The following is a 12,267-nucleotide window of genomic DNA, read 5'->3' as shown; positions in this document are numbered from 1 at the left end:
TTTAAACATACCATACATGCCTTCAAGAGTCGTGGACCTTGTAGATATTTATACTCATTGTACCTGAAAACAACTTGATGAACTTATGTGATTAATTAATAATACTGTAATTGTTTAAATAGGTCATTCTTACTCATAGAGATAGAACCTCTTTTTATTCATGATCTTATTCAAAGGCTTGATACCATCATACAGCGATAAGAATCTATTATTTTTTTAGTGAATCAACATCAGTGTATAATAATAGATACAGACATAGATTATTACATAGATTGTTAGGAATGTGGATTTCTTAAATAAATGAGAAGTGGTATCTGATGTTTTAGAACTTAAAGTAAGCTTACCCTGCCTCATGCACAACATGTCACCTTTTTCTAGCTAATCAAAGTGGTAGTTTGGACTAGAAATCAAAGATGTTAAATTTAAGGTGACCTAGGGACAATGGCCTCAAAATAGTCCCCCCCCCCCCCACCAGTAAAACAGAAAAAAAAGACCTTTAAAATTTCTTTCTTGTTATTAAGAATCTTCAGTTACAGATTAAATATCTTAAAACAATTGAAATCAGTGGATATTTACTACCAAACAAACAATAATATGGAGTTATGCCCCTTGACCCATGCAGATCAAATGAACTTCTGTATACCATAGTTCTGTGTATGAGGCAATATGAATAGTGAGAAAAAGATTCCCTTTTATTTTGATGTAGAGAGTCAGGGGGAATGTGATGAATGAAGCTTTTAAGATGTTAACACGTTAAAAGTGTACACATGTAAGTTTTGGCATTAAACAATGAGACCACTCTGAACACAGCTCAAATACGCATTAGCAGGGATTGTGGTTAGATAAAGAAATCTGTTTGTTTATTCTGCCTTAATTGCAAAATACAACGCTAATCCGACAGCAGAATTATTTTACGCTTTTTTCAAGTTGAAATATGCGTGCTATTTTTCACAGTGTGTCTATCAATAGCTTGGTGAGTATGTGCCGTGTTTAAGACTTTAATACTGTTAGCTAATCGGACTGGTAATAATAGGCTTACACAGCTTGATGTTGAATGTCTTTTAGATAAAATCAATGATGGAAATAAAAAAAAAGATAAATAATAAAACTCATATTCAAATAAGATACGAAAAATATGATGCATTTATTGTAAGATTTTAAAGCTGGCATTTCTTTAACGATTATTTTTGTTAGGTGTTTTGATTGAATGCAGTATTTGGTTTCTACAGAATAAGCTTTAAAAAAATGACATGTCACATGTAAGTAGGAACAGGTGTCAATCATTAAGTATGCTTATTTTTATAATATAGGCCTTATGGGTTGCCACAGAAAATGTGCCTTGTCGTTGGATGGTACAAATATCCATTTGGAATTAAAAAAATAATTAGATGGAAATTCCACTTTCTATACAGAATTCCCTCCCTCATATTACACAGCTGCAAATAACTGAAGTGATGGGTTCAAATCTCGAGATGTTAAAAATCATTCATTTATAATAGGCTTCTGCTAATCATATTATAATTAAAATAATTAAAAGCTTTTAATGAGTGTGGTAGGCCTATATGGGGATTCAGAAAGAATAAAGCTTTGAATCCAGTCCTGCACCATCCATGACGCCCGGTTCTACTTATTCCATCCAAAAAATATTTCACATACATTTACGATTAAAAAGTTATAAATTGTGGGCTTCAAATATGAATGTTATATCTGGGATTTTCAGAAAGAATAAATCTTTGAATCATACTCTTGCCTCATGCCTGACACCAGGTTCTACTTATTCTAGCCAAGGAGTATTTCAAATACACTTGATAAAGGATGCCAAAAAATTTAAATCATTGTTAAGAAAAATTTAATATGTTTCATGTTATTGAATATTTTTACAATGCATTAGATTATGTACACATGTGTGTACTGTGGAGAGTATTGATTTTGTCAACACTAATGTCTCTATAGAATTTAACATTCTAAATGCTGTGAATATGAATGATTCATACAAAAGTGCATGCATTTAACTCGCAGCTTGCTGAAGAAAAATTGGTTCAGTTGAAAACCATTTCCTACAAACGTTTACTTTGACATTTTTGAATATAAATGTTTATATAGTGCGTCTTAATATTTGAAGTTTTTCATCCAATTTAAGAATTTGTATGAATGTATAGTGAACTGAAAAAAGACATCTAGTTTTATTTTGTATTAAAATCGCAAATTGTGAAAAGTTTCATATTTTGTAAAAGCTCCGACATCTAAAAATGACTGACATCTAAAAACATTTTTTTCGGTGATACTTTTGCTTTAAGTGCTTTATTGTGAAATCACCCAAGGTTTTAGACATGCATTCATTTGTTGCATATTTTTTGTTTATTTAAACAAACTGTATGAATGAGGATACATGTAGGTATATGGGATGGACAAATTAATTCATATGAATATTCTAGCCATGAGATTATATCTCTATGCAACATAACAATACTACTACATTATTGTGAGGTCTCCCATTAACCTTTGGGGTGTGTTAGCAAAATGCTGTCCAGATTCAATACACTTTTTTGTAGTGAAATATCCATGAATGGCTAAACCTCATTCTATTCATCTGCACTGTTGTTTAACGTGTATTTTGATCTTCAGTTTCTTGTACTTGGTTCAAATCCTCCGTCTGAAAAAGTAAAGTATAAAGGACTGTTCAGATGTGTACTTGCCCAACTATTAGATTTAGTTCAAATATTGATCTGATCCCTATGTAATATTCATGCATGCCTTCTTCCATTTCTATTTAGATTTATTCACCATTTCCTAAGGAGTCGAATCTCTGGTATAAAAAGGTTTTGTGAGTGACGAGGCCACCCGCCAGATAGTCTTACATGGCTGGAGAATAAATGATTTAAGTGTAAAACAGCAGTTAATGAAGACATCGCATGTGTTAGACATGTGGAAGGTGACAAAAGAGATAAATGTCTTTCGCCTCTGATAAGATTGTCTTGACACCATTGTAATGGAAAATCTTGGCTAACTATGTAGAATACTAACAATTCTGTTTTAGTACTACTTTCATTCTTTAGATTATACTCTATATATATTCTGGTAGAGATTTCAATAGCCTTGAATAAAAATGTCTGGGCGGATATAAAACTAAAGCCTCGAAATAAACCATCTTTCACCGACAATCACATTCAGGATTTGTCAGGAACAATTCTTCCTCTCTTGCCTGTCACATATTTTCATGTTTTAATTGATATTTTAATGCATTTCCGACATAGTTAAAAAAAATATCTCGTCCAGCTTAAATCGCATTTTCCAAACCTGGATTAGATCCGATAATGTGTATTGTGTTATTTTATGTTCATTTGAGTGAAAATCGATATGAATAATAAATGATTAAAAAATATTGACAAAAGTTTTTTGAATTCATAGCAGTGATTAATATAGTTTTATCCTTCTGCCTGGGGAATAGAACAGGATCATTATGGAGATTCACATTTTTTGGGGCCCTTGATCACTTATTGATTGATTTATAAACAGTATTAATGAGTATAATGAATGTTAGCACTAAGATGAACAAGAAACAAATCAAACTTAAATTATTTCGGATCTATGAAATAAAATGCGGTTTAACGTCCTACTGTTCTGTTCCAACTGGGCTAATGAAGATGGTTAACACCAACCTGATATTATAGGAAGACCCTAATATGTCAAAGGTTCTTTTATGTGCACACAAAGGTGTACACAGAAAAATCTCAGGTCCCATGCACATTGAAGAACCTTTGACATTTGGAATTCAATCATTATCCAGGCAAAATTTCCTTCCTAGCACACTCTTCATTAGCCCAGTGGTGCAGAAAAGTAGAATGTTAAAACATCATTTTATTCATTCATTCTATATTTCAAATGGTGGACTTTAAACTCTGTTGATAGCCACACTGTACTCTGCTTTGTAGTGCAGTTATGTAGTTGAGTTCCAGAAAGCTCACTACTGCTGTCAGTACAGGTTACTTCTTTACTGATTATTATATGACACATCATGACAAAGACCTTAACAAAATGAGACGGTCTTTGATACAGTAACAAAGTTTTCTTTCTTGTTAACCAAAATGGAGGAAATGGTATCAAATAGTTGCTTCCAGTAATAATTGACAATTGAAAACTAACACTATATATCAGACCATATTGTCCCATAACTAGATTGTGTTTTGACTGTTATAATGAAAGACTTTGTATTGTGCCATAACCTAGATTGTGTTTTTGACTGTTATAATGAAAGACTTTGTATTGTGCCATAACCTAGAATCCTAGATTGTGTTTTTGACTGTTATAATGAAACACTTTTTTTTAGGTTCCTGTGTGTATGATAAAAGTTTTTTCTGGCAACAAGCAGGCATCACTAATATTCTTGTGGCACTTGTCAAAACGATGCAACTGCTTTTTAACTGTCCTCTAAGCTGTACTTTTTGTTCTTTATGATGATGATAGTAAGAACTAACAAGATATTGTCAGAATGTGTATGATTAATGTTTGGGTAGTTCCATTAGAAAAAAAGAGAGAATGCATCTTGTCTATTTGGAAATAGTATATAGGTTGCATTCTGTTTGCCGATGAAGAAATGTAGTAACTGGGATGTAATTCAAGTAAGCATGGATAAACAAAATAAATTTTTGGCATTAAGTGGAAAAACATTGGCTCCTATTGCATAATTTAGACAAAAATGGTAGCTGGCTGTGATGAGTTACACCAACAAATGTTAGTTATCTGATCTCCCTGGAGGACATGAAAAGAAATTCTTACTGCTTTAATTCAGCCTAATTAAATAGTTTTGAAAAGCCAATAAACATTAATATGTACTCAGATTAGAAGAAAGATTTGGGGCTAGAATGGTGAAAATGATGGGAGTATTTTAGCAGATATTTGATGGATGACTGTACACTGACAAATCACAACAACAGATGTAAAGAATTATAGCATGGGAAGGAAATAGGGTGTATTTATTTATTTCAACTTTTACTCACTCTTCTTCAATTCGTCATCATGTTGGACAGCATTGGTGCTAAATTTTATTCAAAGAACTAGACTCTTGACTTTTAGTTTATATAAGTCAAGATGTTTAAATGTGCAAGCCGGTTGTTTTAAAGCAGAAACAAGAGAGAGAATTTATTATATGGGTGTAACTTTGATCCTGTTGTTGGCCCACTCATCTTTTTGGTTTCGATTCCCCGGTTGTACATGACAAGGAGTAGAGTCGCCTGTCCAACCTCGTGGGTTTTTTCCGGGTCCTCCAGTTTCCTCACACTGCTAAAGACCCCTACGCGCAAGCGAATTATTGAAATAAAACATTAAACCATATGTTAGCCCCAAAAGGACCTAGTTTGTGTCGAGTGGATGTTAAACCCCATTTCTCTCTCTCTCTTTCTATCTCTCTCTCTCTCTCTCTCTCTCTCAAGTCATCTTTTTTATTAGAAATTGCCCTGTTAATAAGTGTTAGTCCCAAAAAATGGAGGAGCTCCGGTAGTCGAGTGGCAGGCCACTTGTCTCTTGATTAGAATTTCCGAAGTTCGAATCCTGGCATGACTGAAAAGAACCTTAGTTCTCAGTTGTCATGGGTGGCACCTATATAGGAAAAAATGCAAAGCAAAAGATGGTGCCAACACTGAATTCAAATGATACACAGAATCCTACATGATTTTATTAGGACAGTTTTGAGTTCCCCAATTAGTATCAGGTACCCTGAAACAAAAAAGAAAGCATGTTCTGTCTTTTGCACAGAACTTTTTATGAAATGACCTAAAAAAAACATTTTGAAATGTTTTTCATTTCATTTGCTTCATAGAAAATTTTGATAAAATATTCATAGAATTTGTCACAACAAAAGTATATGAATCCATTAGCTTATAAACTTTTAATTAAAATAGTCAACCATGTGGAAACATGTTTTAAAACATGTGATACGAATATTTTTATAAATAATGATTGTATTGCCCTGGAGAATAATTATTTGAAAGGGGGAAAAAGTAAAAAAAACAACCAATATAACAAATTTTAAAATTAAAATGATGCAAAATCGATACGGTTTCATTTGTCTTTAAGCATAAAATATTGTTATTAATATTTAAATGCGATCAAAAACCGTTAAGCAGACATATTGTTACTATTGACAACCATATGTTATAGTATACAGGATATACTGTATCCTGATAATATTAACATCACAACTCTACACATCATCAGGTGTAATCCTATATCCCATGTTTTTACTTCAATTCCTTATGTGAACTGTTTATATATCACATATTTATTACAATAAGCTGTAACTTTTATTTCCAAGCTTAAATGAAATGAATTGAGGTTTAACGTCCTACTGTTCTGCTCCAAACTGGGCTAATGAAGACGGGCATATGCCATACAGCGTGCTATGAGGGAAATATTGCCCGGACATCAGCACTATGGCCTACTCTTATATCGAATTCCAACTGTCAAAGGATCTTTTACGTGCATGCCAATGTGTACACGGGACCTCGGTTTTTCGTCCCATCCGAACAACTTGACAGTCGTGACCCCCATGAACAGTGTTTGCTTACTCTCTGGAACACTTGATACTTCTGCTGATTTATATTTTACATATTTTTAACATTAAGCTGTATCTTTTATTTCCAAGCTGCAATGTTTTTTTTACAGGGTATGCTTACTCTTACCGGAACACTAGATACCACTGCTAATGTCAGCACTTCTGAAGTTGTACATAGCAATCTTCTATTTATGACATATATTAAGAATATCAATAAAAAGACAAATAAATATCCATTATGTGCCTGCCAGAATGACAGATAGCAGGGGAACTGTGCCAGACATTGTCTGTGACAGTTTTCTATTTCCAGGCTGTAAAGTAAAAATGATTTGTTGAACTTCTGCATTTAATAATTTAGAATTATTATCCACCGCCTTTCGAAGAAAGCAGGGAACTATTAAAATAGATCAGTCTGTCCATGAGAGTGATGAAACCTGGTGTATATTTTCATCATATCAATACCTTGACTAAGTTCGATAATGCGCATTTTCTGCTTAGGGTAGGTAGAGCAATAAGCAATTTGATTGGTCGAGACTTTTGAGCTTGATAACTTTGATTCTAATTGAGTGGGAGTATTGAAACTTTCATTACATCAATACCTTGACATTGCGGTAGAATGTTAAAACTTGGTGTAGATGTTCATTAGGTGAATGTCTTGACTTGAGTTCAATGGTAAACATTTTCTACTAAAGGTAAGCCGAGCTGAGCAATTTCATTGGTCGATATTTTGAACAAGATAACTTTATTTCGAACTGATGGAAAGTGAGGAGACCTAGTGTATAGTTTCACTACCAGGTACTTCAAAACCTTAATTGAGTTACATTGTGAGCATTTGCTGCATATACTAAGTATAGATAATCAGTTTGATTGCTTGATACTTTTCAAAAAGATAAATGTGCAATGTCATTTATTTATTTGGGGATTGTGGAAGAAGCTGATGTCAAATAGGTTGTTATATAAGTAGATTGGTAAATATATATTCGTAGTATAGTATATTTTGTTAGACATCTTGTGAGTAATTGGATAAATTGTCCTCTGACCCTAAAGCTATAAACCAACACATAGTTTAATTGGCACTTGCGGCCTTCCTTCACACATTACAGGGTTTATAATTTCTTTTTCAATACACAATCATATCATTTTACTCCTTTCTGTATTATTTGTAAATTAGTCATCTATTGTAATTTTATTTTAACAAAGTAAAACCACAAGCTGAGGCTGATAGATGCCAACATTTTCATGTAGACATATATTGTTGCCTCCCCTGTCCATCCGTCCACACTTTGTTTATGGATACTCTAAGGTCACAATTGTTTTCCTGATTTTGACAAAACTTGAAATATAGGGTTATCTCTCAAAAATCTTGGTTTCTTTCGATATTGGCATGTATTGAACGGTAACTTCTTGGATTATTGCCCCTGATTGTACGCCAAATCATGTTTTTAGTTTGTGGACACAACTTTTAATTGATTTTGATGAAACGTAAAATGTATGTTTATAACCCAAAGATCTTGGTTCATTTTGATATTTTAGCACATATAGGACCATAACTTCCTGGATTATGGCCACTGATTGTACAAAAAATCGTGTTTCTAGCTTGTGGACCGTCTAGAGGTCACAATTTTGATCCGATTTTAAAAACCATTCAAATATATTTCTGTTACACCATAAACATGGTTGAGATGGCATTTCCTGAAAATCGGACCCAAACTGCCCAGCTTGTTTTTTTCTGTGTTAACATTTGTATAACTTTATTTAGAATAATTGTATATCTAATTAAAGACTGAAATTATTTTAACCTGAAAATAATTTAATATTCAGTATCAATTTATACAAAGAATTCAAATGAATTATGTTTTGATGTGAAATGTTTATTTTTGTGGTGTTTCTGTTATCAGTTACTGTTGTCGGTCAACTGTTTTGACCTTTCAAGTAGCTGCTGATGAAAGGGTTATCTCCTCAGACAGTAGCACTTTTACCGGTGATAAGTTTTCTATGATGGTGGTAGTGTGTAGGTCTGTCGACAGCTTGTGTAAATCACAATATCTCATATGGCCCAGGCTATCTGAACAGTCTCATTGTAATGGCACTAGTTAATACCATCTAATTGTTTCTTAATAGAGCATTATCTTAGCAATATCTCACTATTACCGTATACTGTTTAGGCCAAAGATGAGCTAGCTTAAAATTTCTGGTTATTTTTAACTACGAGAGATTTGTGTGAAGATGACAAATTTAAGCTATTTTTATTTAAATAGCGTATCAACTAAAGCTAGCTTAATCTATATTCATCTGAACACTCTGTTAATTGTCATTTCTTGTCCTTCCTGAATAATGGTTTCATATTCAAGTAAAGAATTATTTATAGCTATAAATGTGCAATTTCGAGACTAATCATGTTAAAAATGTCAAAATGATTAATATTTCTTCAGAAAATGTGAATATTATGGTTTCATTTACAAAATTTATGTAGTTTGTCCCGTGTCAAAATGTACATTGGCTATAAAGGGTTAAAGAGGCATTAAGCAAGAGCTAAAGTAAATCTGTCTATAGCAGGTCTTTTTGGGGGGGGCTTCAATGGTTACATAAATTATTATTTAGACATTAAATCACATGACAAGCCCATAAACAACTCTCTAGCCATTGAATGACTGAGATATTGAATGGATTAAAACACCTATGCCATTATTGTCAAAATGGATAATCAAGACTTTCGTTATAATGTATCAATGGTACTTGACAACAAGACTTTTTTATTATCAAACTTCAAACACTCATTACTTTGCTCAGAATTACGTAAAATGACTGAAAGTTTTCATTATCTATTTTTGATCTATTATACATGTAGCAAGAAATATCAAACTCTTTATCTAAATCTTACATAATGCATCTTTAATAAGATAAGATGCCATAAAAATGTTGTACAAATCTTGTAGAATTGTATTACTCTCATGAGGATATTATTTACATGTTACCAACTAATGTTTTTATTATTGTAACCATTTAACTGCCAGTAGCCAAATTAGATTAAAAGTTTTCCATTAGATATTTATCTGGCATTTATAATTGGAAATAAATTGACTAAGCCTGGAGTTTGGTGGATCAGTGTTACTCATTTGATGTGTTTTGTATGTAGTCATATTGGTGGAACAAAGCCATATACAATAAAAGAAAAAAAAAGTTGATAAATTGAGTTGGTGGGTTGTAAATATCTAAATATATATGGAGGTGAAGCAAGTTTGATTTAAGAAAAGGTCAGAGTTTGTGTAGAAACAGTGTGTGAATAATGCCCAGCCCAGTAACACGATCTGGCCACAGAACCAAGTAGAAAATTGTGAGCTGTGTGTCACGAGGAAAAGGGAAAAGGAGGTCTTAATTCTCACATTTAAAAAATTGGTAGACAGAAGCAGTTTACATTCTTCTCTGTGTCAGCTTGATTCCATTTAATATCTGTGGTCTGGCCTGGAAGCTGGCAAAACAACTTTAACAGATGCAAGAGGGAATTTGAGAATTTTGGTAAGGTCAAAGGACTCTCTTTCGTTTCCCGCCAATTCTTTGAGATATTTGTGAAATAAATCAAAGACTTGTGAGCTCCAGGCAGTGGTTCCATGCTCCATAAGTAATTTGTTGTTAACAGTGATTTCAATGAGTTATTTTATGACTTTACCATTATATCTATTAAATACACAGGAAGATACAACTAACACTTTTATACCTCTTAAGGTAAGATCAGTCATTGTTAAATTGAGTATTTTCATTCATGAAAAATTAGGGCACCAATTGATGTTCATGACATTATGAGACTTTCTTTTGTGGGCTGGAGATGAAAGGGATATTTGGAATTGGATACCACTAAATATTATTTTCATTAAAAACAAAATGGTTTTCTGTTGTTTCTTGTGTAATAAACTTGACACTGGTATTAACTTACAAAACAGGGTGTTCTTGGTTTCGTTGGTAGTAGGTCTTTACTATGTAACTAATAATACTAGCTTATAATGAATAGTCTGCCCACCCTTGACCCTGAATATACTTGTAGTTAGTATACCAGATGAAATCTATAATTGTCCTAAGATTTATTATGTAGGATGTAGGAAATGTTTTTGCATCTAACAAGATCTTTCCTTAGTAGGTCCTTACTGTTTTGATTTTTACTATGAAATGAATAATTACAAGACAGGCCTAGCCACCTAGCCTAGCCCACCTGTCCACCCCCTCTATATACAACAGATAAAATCTATAATTTTCCCAGGTATTTATGATGTTTATGTAGGCCATAGGAAATGTGTTTGCATCTTATAAGAATGTGAAAAGAAATTTTTGGGGGCAAGTATGTGTCACTCAGGTTTTTAGGGTCAACCCTAGCTGCAGGCTTGTTAAGTTCAGTTCGTATCTAGCCTATTACTACATTTATGCAAGGTGGACCAACATGTAGCTGTCAGATAACTTATCAAAAATAAATCTACTCTGTCATTACCCATATTATAGTATAACCTGTTTATGTTCATTTTCATATTTTACTCTTTAAGTGTTTACCTTCTTCATCGTTGCTAGGTAAGTTTCAAAATATACAAACGTTTAATTATGATAAGAAATTTATTACTATCTAGTCTACATAAGTCTTTGTGCTGTAGCTGAAGATTTTAAGTACAGCTCTAACTATTTAAAGAATTTTTAATTATTTTCTGTCTAAGAAACCTAGATTTATCACTGGATTTATAAAGGATCTCTAACAATCTTAGATGTATGTACACAGCAGTTTTAATAAAATGATCCAAACAAAAACATTATTGTATGAACTTAATGTAGCATAAAATGCAATGCAGAAACATGCGTTGATATGAGTGTGTATTGTGCCATGTTGTATTTGATAGTATGAGGGTGTAAGTTTTATTAAACTTCATTTGTTACTAGACCAGACCCAAGCCTGTATCATCATAGCCTATTGTACATATTTTGTTCTATGTGTGGGAGTTCATAAAATCTTCAAATTTGGGTGTGTCTTGGTTTAGTGTGCCCTAGCGACTTCAAGCATATTAAACTTTTATCATACTAAGAAGATAAGCTCTGTCTGAAAAGGTATACTTGTTTTTCTTAATATAACCTATCTATTTTGATATACTCTATGCATAAGCTTATTCATGGGTATCATTGTATAAAAAAGCTTATGTTAGTTAGTAGACTTAAATTTGGAATATGTTTTGTTGATGGATCAGCATCATGTAGAACTTTTTGTGATTGTCTTTGCAGTTATTGACATAAATATGACAACCTAATCCTTAATTATTGTTGATAAGATTTAAGATATTTTTATAGAGGCAGAAAACATCTGCCATTTATTTGCAATCAAGTTGATTTGAAATCTATCTAGTTGACTGTCAAACATAGATTTAACACAATTTATTCAAATTTGAAAAATGAAGTATGTGTTATTTCCTCTAATGGTTATCTGGTTGTATTTCTGCTATAACCAGATATTATAATATCTGTTGCTGATCACCATTGTTACATACCAGTATGTCTGTAGAAATTAAAATATTGTTTGGATCTGTAAGTGGCATTGCTTCATATTGTTAGTGATTGTTATGTTTCCCAGGTGACAGACAATAAAAGTATACTGCATAATAAGATATGGAAGATTAGATATGTGTATATAAAGATAGATATTGAATGGATATTTGTCAGGCAATTCTATTAAATGATTTTCATGTTTTGAC

General features: G+C 32.5%; 1 protein-coding gene across 10 annotated transcripts in view; it reads left to right on the top strand.

Moving 5' to 3' along the window:
- LOC126818600 (polypyrimidine tract-binding protein 2) overlaps positions 1 to 12,267 on the top strand; it is a 102,158-nt gene that overhangs the window by 46,128 nt on the left and 43,763 nt on the right. Inside the window, exon 1 of one of the 10 annotated variants that reach the window (XM_050546101.2) lies at positions 749 to 769. The exons of 7 other annotated variants lie outside the window; for them this stretch is intronic. Coding sequence is in view for 1 of the 3 variants with exons in the window: in XM_050546090.2 (XP_050402047.1) it covers positions 10,196 to 10,273 (78 nt within the window). In the remaining 2 variants the exon portion in view is untranslated. Of the gene's footprint in view, positions 1 to 748; positions 770 to 10,159; positions 10,274 to 11,472; positions 11,630 to 12,267 lie in introns of those variants that run through there. 2 more of the 10 variants (XM_050546090.2, XM_050546099.2) reach the window with 2 other exon arrangements.

Source organism: Patella vulgata, chromosome 4 (assembly GCF_932274485.2).
Source record: "Patella vulgata chromosome 4, xgPatVulg1.2, whole genome shotgun sequence".
Classification (NCBI taxonomy): domain Eukaryota; kingdom Metazoa; phylum Mollusca; class Gastropoda; family Patellidae; genus Patella; species Patella vulgata.
The sequence above is the reverse complement of the archived record's forward strand: the minus strand, read 5'-3'. Positions and strand labels throughout refer to the sequence as shown.